Here is a 23,317-nt window from a genome sequence, read left to right as displayed (position 1 = left end):
TGCGTGGTGAGTGGTACTCAGCGAATGGACAGGAGGATTACAGACGGTGGTAACAAAGGTTGGGAAGGAAAGGAGGTTCAGGCCGTGGACAGGGGCACATCATCCCAAGAACTGCACAGCAGGTCTCCTGACGGAAGGGCACCTGTCTTCACCTCCCACCTGAACATGGTGATGGGCACATAGCAGCTCAGCAATGGCCATGGAGAAACTAACAAGACAGTTTGTCTCTCCTAAGGCCCCTGAAGAGTGGTCATTTCCGTAGTGCAGCCAGGGGTATGGGAGACCATCCCTTCCCCCAAGCCGGGACCTCCCAGGTGCTTGGACAGTGACCCAGGACTTGCATCCACTCCCTGACCCTTTCATGGTGCCCCCATCCAGCGCTCCAGACATTCTTTATGCAACAACATTTATTAAGTACCTGCCTACTTGCTCCAAGCAGGATACTGGGCTAGACCCTGAGGATCCATGAATGAACAAGACTCAATCCTGACCACAACAAGCTCAGTCTAGTTGGGGACGCAGACACAAATAAACAGGAAAGTAAAATGCAGCATCTGCACCTCCATGGATGTTATGGTGTGCTATGGGAGTCCACAGGATAGGGAAGTGGTCACGTCTGGGCAAGACAAGCTGGGGCAGAAGCCTGCACAGAAGTAATGGTATCTGAGCAGGAGTCTAAAGGATGCATAGGAGTTCTCCAGCAGGTGGTGGGAGAAGCTTCCAGGCTAAGGAAACAGCTTGAGCAAATACACAGAGCTCCAAAGGACAGGGATGCAGGGCAGAGGCGCTGGGGTGTGGCTCCAAGGGGGGCATGGGGTCGTGAGGCTGGAAGAGTCCTGGGACTCCGACTGGGAATGGCCAAGCCTTTACTACACTGGACTGTTCCAGCCCCTGCCCTGGGAGTCAGGGAAAGGAAATTGCCTAGCAACTAAGCAAGGGGGCTTTCGGGTGGGGTTCCCCACCCAAGTTCAAGAAGAGGAGCCAACGTCTGTGTCCCTGGAAAGCAGCGTGGAGGGCCATTCTGGGGCTGAAGCCAGTCATCTTTGAGGAGGAAACCGTGCATGCCTTTGTGTGCCCTTGTTTGTGTTTTGTTCTGGTTGTCAGTTGTTTCCTAGGAAAGTTCTTTGTCAAAGATCCAAGTTTGGCTTGGCTGATCCAAGGGAAGAGAGGACTTGTCTGCACTCGGGTGGGGAAACCAGAGTGTTCTTGAGGCAGGACCAGCGGGTACAGGGCAGGAACCGAGGCCATGCTGGCTGTGGCTCTGCAGACAATTTCCTCAGCCCCCTCTCCAGCCCGCTTCCCTGCCCCACAGCACAGGCAGCTGGGCAGCTCTGAGAGGCAGCCCCAAACATTCTCTAATCCTGCCAAGGCTGGTCCCCTCCCACCGAGGGAAGAGCCTGCCTTGGGGAGGGGACACCGTCCTTCCCTCTCAGGGCTCCCCCGGAGTGTGGGCAGAGGAGCTGGCCTCCGTGGAGCCTGATAGAGCCAGGCGGGGGCCCAGGGTGGCATAGGCAGGTGGAGGGGCTGACAAGGCCAGGGAGGTGGCCGGGCCCGGCGGGGATGAGGATGGGGATGCGGGGTGGGGGCAGAAACGGGAGGGGAGGGAGGAGGCTGGAGTGGAGGCCACCTCCTGGGATCCCCTGCCCCCTCGGCCTGGAGACCAGTATTGACTTTGGAACCTCCGGAGCAGCATGAGGAACGTGATGGCCAGGAGGTCAAAGATGAGCTCAGCCATCTCCACCACGGACAGCACGGAGGAGCCGAACCACAGGCTCCACTGGCTACCCAGGTTGGACAGGAGGGTGACCATCTGTAAGGGGGAGAGGCACACTGACCACTCAGCAGAGGAACCCTGCCCTCCTGCCCGTAGGCCCTCGGCCAGCCCGCTCAGCCTCTCCTGGTCCCTGGGCCCCTGGCCTTGGCTCCCCTCCCCTGGGAGCACATGGCCACTGGTTGGTTTCTTCCAGGGAAAGCTGAGAACCAGGCCACGATGGGGACGGCTGAAACCCAGACCTGTCTCAGGGGCCTTCTCCCCATCATCCGGCACCCCCTGCCCCAGAGACTTCACCCCCAGCGAGCATCCTTCTTCCAACCTTCTAATCCTCACCCTTGCCCTATCCCCTTTCCACCTTCGAGGCCCAAACCCTCCGGCCCACAGAGGCCAGCCCTTGTGTTTACAGACAGCCACCCCACTAAGATGCCCAAGAGAATCCCAGCCTCAGCGAGGCGGGACGCACCGTGACAGAGGGAGACTCCGAGTTGGTTTTGTAGTTCAGCTCCTTGAAGAAGATGTTGAGTTTGGCAACCCCATCTCTTTGGCGTTGGGGAGAGGGTGGGAAGAAACGGCAGGGGGTTAACTTCTCTGCCCGCTCGAAAACACCCTCCTCCAATCAACCGTATCAATGATCCCTCTTCCCAGGTCTGTTTTCCCTCGAAAACATTCCTTTCCCAGGGCCGGAACCAGGATAGGACTGACCTCTTGTTCTTTATGGTGTAATTGTTCTGTCGGGACAGCATCCGGAAGACCCAGTCCTGGGAAAGGATTGGGGTGTCAGTGGGGTCACCCCAGAGTCTTCAGGCTTACAGGGATGGGGTGGGGTCATACACAACCATAAACATATGCCCAGAAGACCACAATGTTACACACACACACACTTTACCTGGGATGTCACCGAGGGCCATCGTGAGTAACCGGCAGAGAGCTTGTAGGTGGTCACCCTGGGGATGGAGAAGGCGCTCAGTGATGAGGGGTGAGGCTCTCCCACTCAAAGCTGGGCTGAGGACCCTGTATTCTACCCAGCCAAGCAGCCAGCTGCCCAACCTACGCTCCGGGGGCGGGGGGGGGGGATGCTCACCTGCATGGCTTCCGGCACTTGGTGAAACAGCCCAGGCGGTCCGAGGAGAAGGCGTCCTGGAGCTTATAGTAGCAGTAGCCTGTGGGTGCAAAGACGTGCTCAGTTCCCTAGGCCCCCTCAGCCTTCTCCACCCCACACCCAAGAGGTCTCCCAAGATCCCTGGCGCCCACTTCACAACAGTATTAACGTAGCATTACAGTGATGCCTCCTGAGTGGCGGCACCAGGAAATGTTGAAGAAATTAAGCTAAGTCCAATAAAAAATAAAATCAACCAGGGTACACCTCTGTAAAGATGCACAGGATATGGACAGACATTTAAAAGTCAAAGAAGGAAATGGGAACAATTTTAGTGTAAGAATAATGAGACACAGCGAGATACCCCTTCACACCCACTAGGATGGCTACAATGGAAAAAGACAATAACAAGTGTTGGTGAGGGTGTGGAGAAACTGGAACTCATCACTGCTGGGAATGTAAAATGGTACCACTGTCGTGGAAAACAGTCTGGCGGTTCCTCAAAAGGTTAAACATAGAACTTCTCTATGCACCAGCAATTCCACACCCAAGAGAATTGAAAACTCAACACAAAACTTGTACACAAATGTGCACAGCAGCATTATTCACAGTAGCCCAAAAATGGAAACAACCCAAAGGTCCATCAACTGATGAATGGATAAACAAGATGTGGTCCATCCGTACAATGAATATTATTCAGCCATAAAAAGGAATGCAGTACTGATATACGCTACAAAGTAGATGAACCTTGAAAACATTATGCTAATGAAAAGAAGCCAATCACAAAGGATCACATATTGTGATATAAGAAATGTCCAACACAGGCAAATCTTACGGTAGATAGAAAGTAGATTAGTGGTTTTGAGGGGCGTGGGATGGTAGGGGCAGGGAGAGAGCCTGTGGTCGTAGGGAAAGGGGAGATGGAGAGGGCTAATGGGTACATAGTTTCTTTTGGGAGTGATGAAAAGTTTCTAAATTGATTGTGATGATTGATACACAGCTCTATGTGCTAAAAACTGAAAGTAGACTAAAGTTCCACTGTACACTTTCACTGAGTGAGTTATCCGGGAAATGAATTACCTCAGAAAAGCTGTTACCAAGAAAAAAAAATAATGGGACCACGAATTCGCCCTTCCCCCCTATTTCCCAAGTTCTAAGTAAGGTTATTTTGTCATTCTTGCTACTTTTAGTCACCGGTCCAGAAGTCCTTCTTCATTTCTGACCCAAATCTCTCTGTCTACCACGGTTTATATTATTAATTACGTAATTAATCTTTAATTAGGAAGAGTGGGAAGCAGCTAGGCCCTTTTCTCTGGGAGTAAGCCATCCTCAGGAAACTCAACAGACTGTGTTTTCAGCCAAGTTCCTCTCCCTCATCCTCACAGCTTCTCAGCAAGCAGCAATGTTATTTTTCTCTCGAAGACCTTTTTCGAATTCACAACCACTTAGCCATCACTGTTTGGGGGTCGGGGGAGCAGGGGGCAGAGTCCCTGCTCTGTGTGTCCTGGGACATCGCGTCTTCCCTCGGGAACCTCAGCTTGTTCATCTGAGAAAGAAGCCCGTCAGGCCAGACGCCCTCTGAGCTTCCCTCCAGCTCTGATGCGCTGTGATGCTCTAAGGCCAGAGGGCCAGGAATCGGAAGGCCGGAAGGCCGACTGCAGAGCACAGGCAGGGGGAAAGCTGAGTGCAGCAGAGCCAGGAAAGAAAGTAGGGAGAAAGGTGAACACAGCAGAGAGCCAAGACAGAAGCCGCACGCAACTCTAGGGTCTGCTGTGCCCCTGCCATGTCCCCTCGGGGGGTCAGCTGTGCCAGGTAAGGGCACGTGCACAGGGACGCCCGCCCTCTATCTTCTAGTCTCTTGGGGATTTTCTTTCTCTCTAAGCATAGCTTCTCTGCTGAATAACTCAGCTGTAGGAAAAAGGAAAAGGGATTGGTCGGCTCCTAGACCAGGGTCAGAAGGAGAATCTAGTGCCCTCCAGATTCTTTTGATTGTGCCCTCCTGTAGGTAAAACATTCATCCATAAGCCATTCCAATCTATGCATTGGGTTTCTAAATGACATACCCACTCCTACTGCACTGATACATTATGTACATTATAAAACGTACATAAACTGGAGGATGTTAGGGCATGAGGCGGATGCACATAACTTCTAGTATTTTCTTCCTGCCCCCAGTGCTGCCTCGCCAGTGCCCAGCACCGGCCTGGCTGGTGCCCTGGGGAGTGAGCCGGGAAGCTACAGTCAGGACGCAGACCCTGGGGGAGATCTTCTTCAGGTGCTCTTCCTTCCTTTTTGCTGCGAGTTATTTTTAAATGGGGCCATCCCGTTACAGACGCACAGAAGCCAAAACAGACAGAGAGAGAACCTGTGAGGGAGGAACAGAGATAGAGGAGAGAGACAGAGATTGAGAGGAAAACAGAGAGGGGTAGCATCTAAGGGCCGGAACCCAAGAGTGGGCAGGAGAACCTGCCGGAGACCGTGGGAGCCAGAAGCCACAGCCAGGGCACTGAGGGTGCAGAGCTCCTGGGATTGTCCTGGGCTCGAGTGGGGTGTGGGGCCGGGCCTCCCGCAGTCTCACCCCAGGAAGTATGCTTCCTGTAGTCACAGAACTCCGCACCCCTGTGCGGCGGGTAGAAGATGTAGGCACAGCCACACTCCCTGACCATGTTCACCTGGAAGCAGGAATGGATACACACCTGCAGGAGGGGAGGATGAAGGGGGAGGGGGTCAGGCCTGCCCTCCCCGACGCAGCTCCAGACGGCAGGGGAGGGGAGCACAGACCAGTCCCTGCAATGCGCCTCCATCCCTCTCTCCACCCAGCCCCATCACCCATCACACGCCCCCTGTGGCTTTGGCTGACCTGCACTGCAGGCCTGGGAGACGGTCACCATAGAAACAGGCTGAGCCTCACCTGCTGCGTGTACTTGGTACCGTAAAGGTTCTCCACTGGGACATCGCTGCCATTCTTGGTGCAGTCGCCATAGTCACCCCCAAGTCTGTCCATGGTCTCCTGCGAATGCAGAGACAGGGAGAAGTCAGAGGTCAGAGGTCAGAGGTCAGACCTCTGGTGGTCAAGGCCTCTTCCTGGCCTCTGTCTTCCCTCAGTCCCAGGCTGTATGTCCTACCTCACCTCCTCTCCTGTCTGCCTCACCACTTCAAAACACATGCCCAGGACTACTTCCAAGGACACTGGGCCCGGAGCACCCCCTGGAACCCCAAGCATGCCCCGCACCCCTTCTCGGTGCTCTCGCCCGAGGTTCACCCCCCGAGATCCCTAGTTCCTAACGCCCACTCGGCCGGGCCCCTCACCCCTGATTTCTGCTCCTGAAGACCTCCACGCGCTCGAGGCTCGCCCTGCACGACCTCTTTAGGTCCCCTGGCTGTCACCCCCCAGGCCCTCTCCCCGTCCTTCATCTGAGGCTCCCTTCCCAGGCCTCCCAGTCAGCCTCCTTGCCTTGCTCATGCTGATGGAGGTCTCCATACCAGGCCGCAGGTTAAAGCCTCCATCATCCATAAAGGCAGGCTCATCCTGCCCGTGTACCATCACCCTGGCCCCGGTCACCGTGGACAGCAGCGGGATGAAGTCATTCTGCTCTGTACGCAGCGTCAGGGACAGACCTGGGGGGTGCGGAGGGAACAGAGTGAGGGGGTTCTGGGAGAAGCATCTGGGGGTGGAAACCCACCCGCCCACCCTGCCTAGTCTCTAAGCCTCCAAGGGCAGCAAGTTCAGGAAGACCTGCAAATGGATTTGGCAACCCCTGAGCTGGGTTCGGGGTTGGGGTGAGGGGGAGCGGAAGGCAGGACTGGGACAGGATCCCTGCCACACCTGCAATGCCCCACGTGATGCCCACGTGGGAGAAAAAACAAAGAGGATTTTCCAGGCTACAGATGGGCATGCTGCAGTGAGGCCCCGAGCATCACTAGAACACAGGCTCAAGGTGGGTAAATGTGGGTGCACAGGGCGGGGGAGGGGTTGGGGCTGAGGTCAGGGATGGCGCACCGTTGTTGACCCCAGGCATGGAGGACATCCAGAGGTTGGAGCTGTTCTTGTCATTGAAAGTGTAGCAGTTCCCGTACATCGGGTGGTGGAAGCGGGAGTAATTCCTATGCAGGAGAGAGAGAGAGGGGTCAGAGGGGAAAGTGCAGGGGGTCAGGGAGAGCAAGACTTTCAGAGCCCTTTGTTTCCTGTTCACCTACTATGTGCCAACACAGTGCTGGGAGCCTTGCCCACAAGCCCTCAGTCACTCCACTGGGCATCATCCCTACTTCACAGAAGAGGAAGCACAGGCTCGGAGAGATTGAGTAGCTGCCCAAGGTCACACAAGCAGCAAGGATGAGATGGGACATGAACCCAGATCAGCTACCTTCTAGCCCAGGCTCCTTCCACCCTACTTCCACCCAGGCTCCCTCCCTTCCACCTTACAGTGAGGCCAACTGACCTCACTGGGCTTGTGACCCTCCTGTCACTGTGCTGCATTATGAACTCCTGCAGCATCCCTAGCTTCTCACATGTCTAACTCTTCGTTCCCCATTTGGATTATAATCTCCTTGAGGACAGGAGCCACATCTCATTCATGTCCGAATCATCTCTAGGGTAATGGTGTGGTTCTTGGTACACTGGAGATATAGGAGATCATTAGCAACTAGCTGACAAATGAACGGGAGGGAAGGGGGGTCTGGGGGGAAGAGAGTGAGACCAGTGAGCACAAAGCTTCAAGGAGGAAGGTCAGATCCGAGGGCGGGAACGGGGCCCCTCACATCAGCATGCCTACCACTGGTAGGTCCAAAGCTGGGCTGGGACAGGCTTGGGAACAGAGAGAAAGGAATCTCAGATTTGTGTTGCAGTAGGAACACAATTTGACACCAAATCACAGGTCCCCCAACAGGGAGGCTGTGCGGGGCTGCAGCCAGAGCCCCCACGGGAACAGAGGGGATCTGTGTTCTAACTACCCTGCCTTCTGGGAGCCAGTGAGGGGAGCAGGGAGAAGAGGGGGATGAGGCTTTGGGCCGAGAGAGGCAGAGGAGGAAGGAAGAGAAGTAGGAGAGGGAAGAAGGCTGGACGGAGATCAGGAGCGGGGCGCTGGCTGTACGGCCCTGAGCAGCCATTTTTCCCTAAGCTTACTCTCCTCATCTGTAAAACGAGGAGATGGAACTAGATGATCTGGAATGCTCCATCGGCCTTGAAGAGCAAAGGTGCAGGGGTGTGAAGTACTGGTGCACATTCTGGGAAGGGCTAGGAAGTCAGCATTTCCAGAACAAAGGCTTCCCTCGGGGAGGGAGGAAGGAAGAAGCGGCCAGTCCTGCAAGGCCTGTGAGCCCTGCTCAGAGGAGAGGGACAGGGACAGTGTGGCAGATGCATAGCAGGGGCTGTTTGCAGCAGGTGGAATCAACAGAGCAGACAGAGCACCATGGATCATTCTTAAACTCACAGAGCTTAGTTTAAACACTAAAAAGTGACATGAGATCCATGACACAATGCCATGGATGTCCACAGTACATACGCACGTGGTAAAAACACATACAAAGAGAAACACATTACGAGAATATATATATGAGAAGCAGTATAACGTGATGGTGAAGAGCACAGACTCCAGAACAAAACAACGTGCACTTGAAACCTAGCTCTAACACGTGTTAGCTGGAGGACCAGCCCAGGTACTTGATCTCTTTCTGCTGCAGTTTCCTCATCTGTAAAATGGGGATAATCATACTACTTACTTCACAGGGATACTGGGAGGATTAAATTACACTCAGAACGGCTTAGCACTCAGTAAGAGCTATATAAATTTGCTATTAAGAGTAGAGGGATTCAGGGACTTCCCTGGTGGCACAGTAGTTAAGAATCCGCCTGCCAAGGCAGGGGACATGGGTTCGAGCCCTGGTCCGGGAAGATCCCACGTGCCGCGGAGCAACTAAGTCCGTGCGCCACAACTACTGAGCCTGCGCTCCAGAGTCCGCAAGCCACAACTACTGAGGCTGCGTGCCACAATTACTGAAGCCCATGCGCCTAGAGCCCGTGCTCCGCAGCAAGAGAAGCCACCACAGTGAGAAACCCGCGCGCCGCAACAAAGAGTAGTCCCTGCTCGCCACAACTAGAGAAAGCCTGCACGCAGCAACGAAGACCCAACACAGCCAAAAATTAAATAAATTAATTTAAAAAAAAGAGTATAGGGATTCGTTAAGACATCTAAAGTCAAAAGGACAGATATAACAAGGGGAGGCTGGGGAGAATTTGCAACCCTCACACACTGCTGGTGAGAATGCAAAACAGCGCAGCTACTTGGAAAAGTCTGACAATTCCTCTTAATGTTAAATACAGAATTACTATGTGACCCAGTAATTCCACTCCTAGGTATCTACCTAAGAGAAATGAAAATATACATCCATACAAAAATGTGTACAAGAATGATCATAGCAGCATTATTCATAATAGCCAAAAAGTGAAAGCAACCCAAACGTCCATCCACTGAAGAGATAAACAAAATGTGGCTTATGCATACAATGGAAAACTATTTAGTCAGAAAAAAGGCAGGAACTGGGGGGATTCTCTGGCAGTCCAGTGGTTAGGGCTACATGCTTCCACTGCAGGGGGCACCAGTTTGATTCCTGGTTGGTGAACCAAGATCCCACATGCCTCTCGACGTGGCCAAAAAAAGAAAAGAGGCATGAATTACTGATACACACTGCAAATGGATGAACCTTGAAAACAGGATGCGAAGTGAAAGAAGCCGGTCACAGGGGACCACACATTGTGTGATTCCATTTATATGAAATGTCCCCAGTAGGCAATCCATAGAGATAGAAAGTAGATTAGTGGTTGCCAAGGCTTGTAGGAGGGGAAAGAACAGGGAGTCAGGAAAATATTCTATAATTAGACAGTGGTAATAGTTGCACAATTCTGTAAATATACTAAAAACAAATGAATTGTAGCCATTAAAAGGGTGAATTTTGTGGTATGTGAATTATATCTCAATAAAGCTGGGGTTTTTTATACTTATTTTTTCTTTTAATATTTGTCTATTTATTTTTTGGCTGTGCCGGGCCTTAGTTGCAGCACACAGGATCTTTGTTGCGGCATGTGGGAGCATTAGTTGTGGCATGCATGCGAGATCTAGTTGCCTGACCAGGGATTGAACCCGGGCCCCCTGCATTGGGAGCGTAGAGTCTTAGCCACAGGACCATTGGGGAAGTCCCATACTTATTTATTATTATTTTTTTTTTGCGGTACGCGGGCCTCTCACTGTTGTGGCCTCTCCCGTTGCGGAGCACAGGATCCAGATGCGCAGGCTCAGTGGCCATGGCTCACGGGCCTAGCCGCTCCGCGGCATGTGGGATCCTCCTGGACCGGGGCATGAACCCGTGTCCCCTGCATCGGCAGGTGGACTCGCAACCGCTGCGCCACCAGGGAAGCCCCACTTATTTTTTTTATTTAGGCTGCGCTGGGTCTTAGTTGTGGCTCGCAGGATCTTTTAGTTGCGTCGTGCCTGTGGGATCTAGTTCCCCAACCAGGGATTGAACCCGGGCCCCCTGCATTGGGCGCGCGGAGTCTTACCCACTGGACCACCAGAGAAGTCCCCCAATAAAGCTGTTATTAAAGAAAAGATTATAGAGAGAGGGGAAAGGGTGTTGGATACGGGGGCGGGGAGGACTGAGAAAGCCATGATAAAGAGCTTGAACTCAATTCCGAAGGCCAGAGAGACACTGAAGGATTTTAACCAGGCCTGACTGGAATAGTTAAGCACAGTGAAGTGCAAGCAGGACCCTGAAGTATTAAAGCTTCCTGTGGTCGCAGAATAAAGGGAGGATTGAGAGGCAGAGTGACAAATTAGGAAGGTTATAATAATCCCGGTGAGAAATGATGAAGCTCTGAACTGAGGAAGTGACCTAAGCGTCAAGACTGAGATGAACGAAGGACTTTCCATTGATGGGGCGGCAGCAGCCTGGGGCAGGCAAAGTGAGAGGGTGACGGAGCAAGTCGGTGGCAGGTGTGGGCTGACCCAGGCTCAGGTGCTGGTCTCACTTCCCCAGTGGCAGCTTCTGTCCTCAAACAAACACAGAAACAAGAGACAAGAACAAAGGTGTGCGCTGGGCAGAGTGTGTGCTCCAGGTGAGGGGTGGCGGCAGAAGCAGGTGACACCTGGCCCTAGTGACAAAAAAGGGCAGGGGTCCCTGTAGAGTGGAGACGCTGCCTCAACACCCTTCCTCAGCCAGGCAGAGGCAGGGAGATGGTGCCTGAACACCGAGGAATAGGGAGGGGAAGCCGGGGGTAGGAGGGGCCGGAGGTTACAGAAGGGGACCTCCCTTTACCCCTAGCCTCTCCCAGCCCTCAGAGAGCTGGCAGCTGCCATGACCTCTTTGCAAGGACATTATGACAGGAGATGTGACTGAAAGAATGCCCGGTGGGCAGTGCAGTAGAGTGGGGAGGACCCTTGGCTCGGGCTGGCCTGGTGGCCTAGGGCAAGTCACTTCATCTGTGTGAGTGTCATTTCACAGGAGTAATGAGACCCACCACACTGCAGTGTGCAAAGTGCCCTCAACTCGTCATCTCTTGCACTTGGAGATAGATGTTATCATCATCTTCATCACTTAAGAAAAAATGCCAAGGGACTTCCCTGGCAGTCTAGTGGTTAAGACTCTGAACTTCCACTGTGGGGGGCGTGGGTTCAATCCTTGGTCAGTGAACTAAGATCCATCATGCTGCATGGTGTGCCCCCCAAAAAAAAGAAAGAAAAAAAAAAAGAAGAAAAAGAAAGAAAAAGTGCCAAAAGGGCAAGGATTTTTCTTCTTCTTCTTCTTCTTCTTTGATGTATCCCAAATGCCTACAACAGTGACTGGCACGTAGCCCAGACAGTCAAAAATATTTGTTCAATGAATATTGAATGAATCTCATTTCCTCCGCTTTACAAAGAAATAGGCTCCGAAGAGTGATGTGAAATGCTCAGAGTCACCTGGTCTGGAAGAAACAGAGCCAGAGCAGGAACTGAGGGTTAGTCCCCGACTCAGGCCATGCTGTGTCCACTATACCACTACTGCCGCGTCATCTGAGCAAGCGGGCCAGGGGACCAGATGACCTTCCAGGCCCGCTGGAGTTTGATGCTAGTGAGAAAGAGGCCTTAGAAAAATGGAGAACCGTGCTTCCAGCCCTTGGTTTCTCAAAGCCGGACCTCAACCCCAGCCTTCCCAGGGCATCCATTTGAGGCTGCTTCACTCAGACCCAGCCCTGCAGGGAGCAGGAGAAATCCTGCAGGACAATTCCTGGGGCAGAGGTTTGGACCTGAAGTCAATGCTTCTCCCTCCTCCCCACCGCAGGCATTTATTTAGTCAACCAGCATTCCGGGGTGCTGGCCATGCTGGGCCTCAGGCTGGCGCAGGGAAGGAGACCGCGTCGGGAGCACGAAGCCAGGCCGCAGGAACAGACTCACGCCTCATTGCAGGAGAACTGGTTGAAGCGGCAGGCGAAGATGAATTTGCCCAGCGCTTCCTCCTCCAGCAATGGAGAGTCCCGCCGTCTGGATAGAATGTTGATGTAGTGGAAGCGGTACCACTCCCTCACGGCATCCACCCCTGATGAGTACCTCTGGTAGAAGCAGTCCGATTTGTTCTGGTTGCACTAGACACAGAGACCAGAGAGTCAGAGGACCAGCAGCAAGGGTAAGCAGGACGGGGCCAAGGTCAAGGGATGGATAGTCTGGGGTCCTGAAGACGGATAGACAGGGGTGGGGAGCCAGGAGTGGGAAGAAACAGAAGCCGCGAGAAGAGTGGGCCCGGAGAGCAGGGGATTAATGGAGGAGACTGGGAGCTGCACACACCTCGGGGTCATTTATGCAGCCTCCGAGGAGGGTGGAACAAGGATTCTTCTCCCCATTTCACAGATGGGAAGACTGAGGAATCAAGTGGTTCGTCCCAGCAGCAGAGCGGGGACTGGAACCCCGGTCTCCGGGTACCATGCTCCGCTCTCACTAAAGGGGCCTCTCTTTCTTCTCTCTGCTTCTCTCCCATTTATTTTTAAAGTTTCCTTGTCACTGTCTCCCTATTCTCTGTCTTAGGCCGGCGGAGCGCCAGTGCCCCATCACACTGGAGGGTCCCAACTGAGTCCCACTGGCGGGGATTGGTATTGAGAAAGCGCATTTTCCACAGTAGATCTGACTTCCCGCCCCATAAACGCTCCCACAGGCCCCCAGCGAGGAGCCTCCACAAGCTGGAGCCCAGAAAGATGCCATTTCATTTTATTTTTCAAACCATATTTAAGTATTTAACTTATTTATTTTGCCAGTAAGCGGACTGGGTCCGCCTTGTGCCACTGGCAGCAGAGGCGGGTAGGAAAAGGGAGCGGAGCGGAGTCCCGGGCTCTGGCTGCACCAGAGGGGCGGGGCGAGTGGGCGGGGCCTTACCAGTCGGAAGCCGACATTCCAGTCCTTCCTGTTCACCGGCGGGTTATTTTCCTCCAGGCTGGAGCCGGATCGGCGGACTCTGCTGGCGGCGTGGGGCGGAGCCGGGACCGGCAGGCGCTGCAGGGGGTGCGGCAGGGACTCCCGCAGGTCGCGGCGGCCGCGGGCGTGGGCCACGAGGGTGTTGGAGGAGTTGTACTTGTACAGGTCGAAGAGCGTCTGCTCTGTGATTTGGTCCAGCTCCTCCAGCACCCCTTTAATTTCCGTGTACCTGGGAGGGGCGATGGCAAAGGGTCGCACCAGGAGGCGGCGGCCTCGCGACAATCCCCGGCCCCCCTGGGCCTCAGTTTCCCTGTCTGTAACCGGAGAGGTCGGTTCATCCCGGAGAAGCCTGCGGGGAATAGCTCTGGGGTCTCCCAGGCTATCTCGGGGGCGAGGGGGCGTGCAGACAGGTGTGTCCGTGGAATAATAGGAGGCGACAGTGAGCTCCGGCGGTGACGGCATTTATTGCCGCATGTTTATCGTGAGGGAGGGGCGGGAGGCGCTCTCCTCCCACCTAGCCCTGGCCTGGAAGGGAACCCGGAACTCGTCTGCCCCTTCCCAGGGCGGGAGCGGGGTGGGCGGGCTGGGCCCAGACACTCCAGGGACCCGCGGTGCGCGCGCCATCCCGCCCCATTCCTCCGCCCCTTCCCGCCCCGGCGAGGGTGGCTTTTGGGTCCGTCTGCCACCTGACACTTTCTAAATCTGGGGTTCTCAACTGCACTTCTAGAATCTTCCAAGGAACTTAAAAAATGCCAATTCCAATACTGCATACGCCGCGCCCCCTCCCGCCTACCATACACCAGAGGAGACTCAGTTTTAGAGTTTCGGGTGGGGCCCAAACACTGTAAGTTAAGCACCGTCCAGTATAAATCCTCACATTCCTTCTTCTCAATACAAGGCCTATATTCTGCATCACGAAAGTCCAGAGTAGCAGGGCCTTAGGGATAGAATCTACCAAAACAAAACAAACACCTAGAACACCTAGAAATTAAACGAGGTTGCAAGACACAAAGCCAATGTACAAAAATTAATTGTATTTCTACAAACTAGCAACAAGTATTTGGAAAATGAAATCAAATACAACACCATATTAAACAGCATAAACAACATCAAACACTGGGAATAAATCTAATGAAAGAAGTGCAAGACCTGTACACTGAAAATCCTGCTGAAACAAACCACCAAGACCAAAATAAAAGGAGTTGCAGATGTTCATGGATCAGAAAATCATGAGGGAGACTTCCCTGGTGGCTCAGTGGTTAAGAATCCGCCTGCCAATGCAGGGGACACGGGTTCGAGCCCTGGTCCGAGAAGATCCCACATGCCACGGAGCAGCTAAGCCCGTGCGCCACAACTACTGAGCCCACGCTCAGAGCCTGCAAGCCACAACTACTGAGCCCACGTGCCACAACTACTGAGCCCACGTGCCACAACTACTGAAGCCCGCGTGCCTAGAGCCTGTGCTCCGCAACAAGAGAAGCCACAGCAATGAGAAACCCACGCACCCCAAAGAAGAGTAGCCACCACACGCCACAAGTAGAGAAAGCCCGCGTGTGGCAACGAAGACCCAACACAGCCAAAAATAAATAAATAAGTAAGTAAATACTTTAAAAAGAAAAGAAGGAAAAAGAAACTCATGAGGTCTCCCAGATTGCTCTCTAGATTCAACTCAAGTGTCTATCAAAATTTCAGCAGACATTTTGGAAGAAATTCACAGGCTGATTCTAAGATTGATATGGAAATGCAAAGACCCTAGAATGACCAAAACAATTTTGGAAAAGAAGAGCCAAGTTAGAGGACTTACTCTACCTGAGTTTAAGACTATAAAGCCACAGTAATCAAAACAGTGTAGTGCTAATGTAAGGATAAATGAAAGATCAATGGCACAGAATAGAGTCCAGAAATATAATCACAGATATATGGTCAGCTGATTTTTGACCAAAGCACCAGTTCAACTCAATGGCGAAAATAATTTTTTTTTTTTTTGCGGTATGCGGGCCTCTCACCGTTGTGGCCTCTCCCGTTGTGGAGCATAGGCTCCGGACACGCAGGCTCAGCGGCCATGGCTCACGGGCCCAGCCGCTCCGCGGCATGTGGGATCTTCCCGGACCGGGGCACGAACCCATGTCCCCTGCATCGGCAGGCAGACACTCAACCACTGTGCCACCAGGGAAGCCCGAAAATAATTTTTTTTAAATAGATGGTGCTGGAACAACTGGATACTGTATGAAAAATAAAAAAAAAAAAAAAAAAAAAAAGAACCCCAACCTCTACCTTAGTCCATATACAAAAATTAAGTCAAGCTGAATCATAGACCTAAACAAAAAATTCAGAACCATAAAGACTACAGAAGAAAATATAGAAGAGATCTTCATGACCTTGGGTAGGCAAAATTCCTTGGAATAAAGAATATCTAGGGACTTCCCTGGTGGCACAGTGGATAGGACTCCTCGCTCCCAATGCATCAGGCCTGGATTCCATCCCTGGTCAGGGAACTAGATCCCACATGTATGCCACAACTAAGGAGCCCACATGCCGCAACTAAGACCCGGTGCAACCAAATAAATATTTTTAAAAATATACCTAAAGAAGAAATCCTGAAATATAAAAACTTCTTATGAATCAACAAGAAAAAGACAAATTGTTTTAAAAATGAACCCCCCAAATATACAAATGGTCAATAAACACATGAAAAGGTGCTCAAGATAATTAGTCCTCAAGTAAATGCAAATCAAATCCATAATGAGGTACCATTTAACATCCATTAGGCTAAAAGTAAGAGACTGACAACATCAAGTGTTGGTGAGAATGTGGAGCATCTGGAATTGTTGCTGGTGGGAGTTTAAAATGGTACCACCAGTTTGGAGGACAGTTTGGTAGTTTCTTATAAAGTTAAATCTACATCTACCTTATAACCCTCTGGATATTTCACCCAGTTCCACTTCTAGCTATTTGCCCAAGAGCAACGAAAACATAAAGACTTGTATGTGAATGTTCATAGCAGCTTCATTCATAACAGTCAGAAAGCTTGAAAGAACCCACATGTCCATCAACACTGCTCAGCAGTAAAAAGGGACTGATACAGATAAAAAACAAACAAACAAAAAACCACATGAAAGAATTTCAGAAACATGAAGCTGAGCAAAATAAGCTAGACACACATACAAGAAAATTCATAGTGTGTGATTCCATTTATATGAAGTCTAAGAACAGAAAAAACTAATTGATGGTGACAGAAGTCAGAAGATGATAGTGGGAGAGGGAAAGGAATTGACTGCAAAGGGTCACCAGCTAATGGAAATGTTCAATATCTTGACTGCCAAGCCTCAAAGAGCACCTAAGATTTGTGCATTTTACTGTATGTAAATTTGCCTCAATTAAAGAAAAAGTGAACCATCAGTGCAGGGCTTCAGTCACCAGAGTCAGATTGGTGGGACCGAGTGGGGCCCAACCAAGGTAGTTTTTACAAGAGTCCCAGGAGGTCCCAGTGTGCAGCCCCAACAATCACTGCCTAGTCCATGTCCTCACAGTCCTCCACTATCTCCCTCATAAAAGTCTAGCCGGCTGTCCCTCATCCTCTCATAAGAGAAAATGTAGCTCAGGTGGAAGGTGTGTGCTTGACATTCTGAGATTTTTTTGTTACTGGTCATTAAAAGAACAGCAGTAGGGGCTTCCCTGGTGGCGCAGTGGTTGAGAGTCCGCCTGCTAATGCAGGGGACACGGGTTCGTGCCCCGGTCCGGGAAGATCCCACGTGCCGCGGAGCGGCTGGGCCCGTGAGCCATGGCTGCTGAGCCTGTGCGTCCGGAGCCTGTGCTCCGCAACGGGAGAGGCCACAACAGTGAGAGGCCCGCGTACCACAAAAAAAAAAAAAAAAAAAAAAAGAACAGCAGTAAAAGGAAACGTTACTGGAACTGAGATCTAATCAGCTTTCCATGCTCATTGCCTAGCCTCACCACTTTCTAGATGGTTAGCCTGGGAGAAGTTACTTTGGAGAAGTTACTTTATCTCCTCTGTGCTTCTGTTTCATCATCTGTAAAATGGGAGTACCTGCTGCATAGCGTGGTTATAAGGATTAAATGAGTTAATATATCAAAAGTACTGAGGAGAATACCTGGCAGAGTGGGTACTGTATAACTGCGGCTGTTGTTTTTATTGTCATGACTGTTCTTTAATGCGAACGATAATAGTAACCTATTGTTGAAGCAGAGAAAGCTGAGGAGACAGAGGAGTGCTGCCTGCCACTCACCTGCCCTGTGACTTTGTGGTCTTAACAAAAGTGGAGCCTAAGACCAGATTCCAATTCTGACTCATCCACCTAGCAGCTGGGTGACCTTTGCAAAGCCTTTAGGGTCTCAGAGCCTCCATCTTCTCCTCTGACTCTGAGCTAGCTGACAGTTCCCTCCTTATCTAGCAAGCTTGTGATGAAGATCAGATCGCGATAGTGGACTTGGCACACTGCAGCACAGTCGGGTGCACCCGAACTGTTGGCCATCGGGCAAAGAAGAAGATGTCTTTAGAGTTTCTCCAAAGAGACAGAACCAGGACCGGAGGGTAGAAGTGACGGTGAGGTAAGCTGCAGCTTTACCTAAGGAAGAACTTTCCAGCAACAGCTGCTACAGAGGTTTAGTAAGGTTCCTGACGTGAAGGAGTCCATCCCTGGGAGGGGGTTGGGAGAGTGTCAGGTCTAAGAGTCTGGGCTTTCTGTCCCTGCCGGGCCTTCCAATGCAGAGCCTGCTTTCCAGATCCTGTGGGAGTGCAGGGTCGGCTCAGAGCCTTCCCCTACCTCAGTGCAGCTCTTTGGGGCACTGCCCATCTCCTCACCGCCATGCCCCCTGCTCTGCCATCTCTGGGAAGGAAGATTCCATGACCTTCTTTGCTGTCTAAGAATGCCAAGCTCTTCCTTAGAATCGGCCTCCATCCCTCCGAGGACTGGATGAAAAATATGTTCTTGGGCTTTGTTTGCCATGGATGTGGATATGTCTGGCCCTGTCTCTGGGGTGAAGAAAGCCCTTTGTTAACCAGAAAGGAGGGGGTTGCTGTAGCTGACCTTTGACATTGGATTCTCAGCACCTCCTTGCTTAGCATGAAGGTCTTCAGCCTTGTCCCCTTCTCTGGCAGTTATAGAACAGCCCAGAGCCACGCTCCCCCTTCTTCCTCCCCCTCTGCTGGCCACGCCCAGCTGCCTGCAGGGGGGCATCTGGTCACCATTTCTACCTCCTCCCTGCTTCCCCTGTCCAAGTCACCCATCTTGCCTCTGCCTCTAGTACCCATGCCAGCCAGCAGCGTGGGTCACACTCAGGCTACCACCCACCCCCACCGGGCTGCATCAACCTGTCCACCCTTCCCTGCCTCTCTCCTGGAGCAGGAGCCAAGAGCCTGGATCCTTCCCTCCTCCCTCCTCCCTCCTTCCTCTGGACTCCTGCTGCTCTTCCCCACAGACTCCCACCAGCCCCCCAACCCTGGATGCCTTTGCCTGGCCCCTCCTTAAAGTGCAATGGGAGAAAGAGCTTTGAGATCAAACACACTTGGTTTGTGACGCAGCTGCTGACCTAGGATGCACTGGCTCCTATGTGGGGGGAGGGAGGGGGGGCGTATTTTTGAATCTCAGTTTCCCCACCGGTTCCCTGTGTGAACTTGGGCAAGTTACGTAACCTCTCTGGGCCTCAGTTTCCTCAGCTATAAAATGGGAGTAATACTGGTATCTACATTAGAGGTCTGTTGTGAAGATTAAATCATTTAATTAATAGAAAATTTTCATTTGTTTGTACTATAAAGTACTGTATTAAGTACCGTATGTGTTAGCCATTATTGTTGTTAATTTTTTTATTATGTGCTGTTTGACCCTGCTCAGTTACTTCACCTCCACTTCCTCATCTGCAAGCATGGAAATAATAAGGCCCATCTCCATGGCCTCGTCAGGATTAACTGAGGTAGCGCTTGTAAAGCACCCAGTGCAGGATCAAGCACGTAGTAGACATTCAATACCCTTGCCCGGCTTTGAGGAGCCTTTCCTGACTCCCCTGCCTTCCGGGGTGCTGTGTTCTCTCCCCACTAAGTCGTGCAGGAGGGATATTGTTCCTGTGTGGACACCTGCCTCCCAGCCTGCAGGCCTCAGAGGCTGGGGCTCTGGTTTTCATTCCCTGGGGGCTTTTTCCACTACTGTTCAGGGCCCTGCTCCCTGCAGCACCTTGGAGGATACGCAGGCCTCAACAGACTCACCCCTGCCCTGTCCATCTCTCACCCACATCTTTCAACCACAAGCATTTTATTGAGAGCCTAGTCCTCACGCCTGCCTGCCTGCCTGCCCTCCCCTCCGCCACTGCCCCAGGGGATGAGGGTGGGGGAAGAGGAGGGAAAGATGAGGGCAGAGGAGCACGAGGTTGTGAAGAAGAGAAGCAAAGTCCCAGGGGCCAGGGGAAGAGAAAGAAGGCTGAGAAGGGGGATAAAACAAGCTCAGGGAGGAGATGTGAACATCTGAGCGGAGATTCCATTTATTCCACGGTCACATGTTGGGCGTTAAGAAGAGGCAGGGTTTGTGATTTGTGATCAGGCAAACAGGGTGAATCACAGCGGAGTCACTGTCTCTGTGACCTTGTGCCTTATCTCTCTTTGCCTCAGTTTCCTCAAGTGTAAAACAGGGATGGTAACAGTACCTGCCTCATAGGATGGTTGGGAGAATTAAAGGAGATGCCTGTGGGGTACTTAGCTGTGTCTGGTGCGTGAGGCAGCTTCTTAGTAACTGGCCTCTTACCCTGGACCCTATAAGGGGGTTAATCAGTGAAATGGCCCGGCAATGTTTCTCCGTAGGACAGGAGGTCCCAACCCTTACTAGCTCATGACACACCTTCGGACACAACAGAATAGGCCACCCCCAATGTGTGACCAATCCCAGTCACCCACAATCGCACGCACACCCCATTTGTGTGCTCACACACACGTGCACTCGTAAATCTTACACTCCTTGAAGACAGAGATTATACCTCACAATTTTTATTGTACTTATCACAGTGAGCTGAAGTTATTTGTTTATATGCCTGTCTCTTCCATCTTATCTTTCAAATACCTAGCAGAGTACTGGCCCTCGGCAACAACTGCAGGAATTATTGGTGAACCCATTTGCCGGGTGCCTAGCCCCGTGTCTGGCCTGCCTCGGGTGTCCCAAGGTGTGGCAGGACTGAATGAATACACAGAAAATGTGGGTGTGTGTAAACACCCAGCCCTGCCCTCCTGTCTTCTCTATGGTCACCTCCACACCCTCTGGCTTCCGACCGAAAATTGGCAAAGAACAGTGATGAAACCCAAAACTTCAGGACACACCCAAGTACGTAAAAGTCAGTCACCTGGGCAGGTGGACTGTACAGCCCAGCAGGGTCACCTGAGCCTCTGGGGGAACAGCCTGACCAGGGCTGTCCTGTTCTCCTGGCTCTGTGACTCTCCACGCCCCCGCCTCCGGCTCACAGAATGCTTTGCCACCACCCGCCACTTTGCTTTCTCCAGAACAAAGCCCCCTGCTCAACCAAGACCACCATACCAGGGCCCAGCCCCTGCCAGCTGCCACCACCCATCCCACCTCCCCTGCCATGGCCCCACCGCAGAACCTCCACCAGATTCATCGCCTGACGCAGAGGAGGGCCTGATCCCTACCCTGCCCTTCTGGAGTTCTCAGCATCTTGACCTCATCAGCACTCCCCTCCCGCGTGTGGGAGGATGAAGGGCTGGAGGAGGAAGTTGTCGGTGCCCCAAGCCTGCTCTGGAGAAGCCCCGGGCACTAGGAAGGCGTCACTGGGCAGAGCGAAGGCCAGCCCGTCAGGTCGGGGGCTCCCTATCCTGCGCAAAGGGAGGTCTGCCTCGGGACAGGAGTGTCGTCTCCCACCTCTGGCTCTGAGCATCTGCCCGCCCAGTGGGCACCCCTGTACCCCCTGAAACCCCCTCCCAGGCTCGGGGAAGCAGCGGAAGGAGACCGACCTGTAGGGGTTGAGGGTGCAGACGGTGACGGCGGGGAAGACGAGCTTCTCCGAGTTGAGGTTGATGTTGAGGCTGACGGGGTAGCTGAAGTACTCTCCGAAGAGCAGGCCGAACTGCCAGTACATCATGCCAAACGTGCAGAGCCAGAGCACGGCCCAGAAGGCCGTCTTCATGCGGTTGTGCTGCGAGCACACCAGGCGGATCGCGCCGTGGATGGTGGTATTGTTGCAGAAGAACTGGAAGAGCTCCCGGTAGGAGTGGTGGAACTCCAGCAGGGCCTCCTCCTCGTCCGTGGACGGCGGGGGGGACGCAGGTTCGGGGCCCGGCTCAGGCTCCTCGCGCTTGTCTCCCTTCATGAGCCCTTGGGTGGGTCGGGGAGGACGAGAGGCAGACTGAGTCCTGGGCTCTGGGTGCCTCCATCCTCATCTCGGGGCCACGCCCTCAGCCCACCCTCAGCCCACCTTCTCCCCTCTTACCCGCCCCCCTCCCCGGGAGCCAGCTGACCTGCGGCAGTCGGGGCCAGAAGAGCTGGAGCTTCCCTGGAGTGACCTCCCTGCTTCCCTGAGAAGGCCACCGTTTGGTTTCTGTCCTGGAGTCTCCTCTTCTGTCTCCACTGCAGTCTCTGCCCTGCTGGTCTTCTTCCTCCAGCACCTGTGTCTGAGGCTCTCTCTGTCTCTGTCCCTGTCTCTGCCTCTGCTGCTTCTCTTTGGGTGTCTCTCGGCTCACTTCCTTGCCCGGCTCCTCTCCGTGCGCCGCCAGCCTCTCTGATCCTGCCCCTCTTCCTTTTCCTCCCCTCCCTCCGGTCTCTGGCCCTGACCTCGGGCCTGACTCCCTCCCGGCCCCGGGGACTGCAGGGCTCCAAGAGGCCTGGGCTGCCTCCAGTTCCCCACTCCCGGGTTGTGGCTGGACTGGGACTGGTTCCTTTCCAGTTGGATCTGGCAGCTCGGCCTCTCCTCCCCCTCACCTGACAGGTGCAGCCTGCCCGCCCGCCAGGGATTGAAGTGGCAGAAGCCTCATTAGCATCTCAATTAAAGGTGAGCCGGGCAGGGGGAGGAGCATAGGAGGAGTCGGAGCTGAGAGCTCTGCGGCGGGAGGAGGGCGCCTGAGGGCAGGTGACCGGGCGCACTGGGACAGGGAAGGCGAGAGGTGGTGGGAGAAGTGTCGGGGCCTAGGAGTGGCAGGGAGACCAGGAGACAGAATGGCAGGGGAGGGTCAGAGGTCTTGAACCAGGAGAAGGACCCTGAACACAAAGCCGGGAGGGCAAAGCATGGGAAAGAGGACAAGTTAGGACGAGTGAGACTAAGGTGGGGAGACCAGGAGGACAGGGAAGGCAGGAGAAGGGAGGTGGATGGACCAGGCGAGGGTGAAGGACCGGAGGGAGAGATCGAGGGGAGGCAGAGAAGGGGGGTGAGGAGGAGGGAGCCGGCCCCAAAGGAGCCCCTCCCCTGAAGGAGAGCAGGAGGGCCCCCCTGCGTGGGCTTCCAGGAGCCAGGGCCCCTCCCTGGGGAATCCCTCCAGAGGCACCCCTGGGTCAGCCTCACCCCCAGGTCTTGGAGAGGAGGGAGAAGGCGTGTCTGTAACCTCCCTCCCTGCTCACTGAGGTGGGAACACCTCCCGGCCCCACCTGGCACCAGGCACAGAGCACCCTTCTCCCTGTCCGAGCGGGTCCAGCCTCTTCCCTCATGACTCCTCACCGGCACCCCTACCTTGTCCAGCCCAGGGAGGGGCCCAGGTGGAGCTGGGGGCTGGGCGGGGCCCTGGGACATTCTGTTCTTTTTTACATCACTGGCTGCCAGGCCAGGAATGTGTAACGTCCCCAGTTGTGGTCACGGGGTTGCAGGAATGTGTGCTTGGAGAAGGGGCCAGGCAGGGCACTTGGGCAGAGCCCCGGAGCCCAGGGAGCTCAGGGACAGGGGGCACCGAGGAGCCAGGGAGGGAGGGATGTGGCCCGTGCAGGGAGATGCGGAGGAAGAGGCCGGGCCTGGCCCAAGGCCTCACCAGCCCTGGAAGGAAGGAAAAGCTCAAGGTGGGGCTGTTTTTCCTCCAAAGTC

The 23,317-nt window shown here is 53.5% G+C and overlaps 1 protein-coding gene across 1 annotated transcript; it reads right to left on the bottom strand.

Annotated features, from left to right (window-relative positions):
- Window positions 1-389: 389 nt before the first annotated feature.
- SCNN1A (sodium channel epithelial 1 subunit alpha) lies at window positions 390-21,901 on the bottom strand. The gene is made up of 13 exons (XM_082635949.1): window positions 21,771-21,901; window positions 21,267-21,627; window positions 13,262-13,529; window positions 12,293-12,480; window positions 6,871-6,974; window positions 6,325-6,488; window positions 5,782-5,880; window positions 5,449-5,566; window positions 2,856-2,934; window positions 2,661-2,718; window positions 2,477-2,532; window positions 2,238-2,313; window positions 390-1,810 (listed from the first exon to the last, which is right to left on the bottom strand). The coding sequence occupies exons 2-13, from the start codon at window positions 21,620-21,622 to the stop codon at window positions 1,430-1,432; spliced, it is 1,947 nt and encodes a 648-aa protein (XP_082492075.1). The 5' UTR covers window positions 21,623-21,627; window positions 21,771-21,901; the 3' UTR covers window positions 390-1,429.
- Between the last annotated feature and the right edge of the window lie 1,416 nt (window positions 21,902-23,317).

Source organism: Mesoplodon mirus, assembly GCF_964341445.2.
Source record: "Mesoplodon mirus genome assembly, chromosome: 11".
Classification (NCBI taxonomy): domain Eukaryota; kingdom Metazoa; phylum Chordata; class Mammalia; order Artiodactyla; family Ziphiidae; genus Mesoplodon; species Mesoplodon mirus.
The sequence above is the reverse complement of the archived record's forward strand: the minus strand, read 5'-3'. Positions and strand labels throughout refer to the sequence as shown.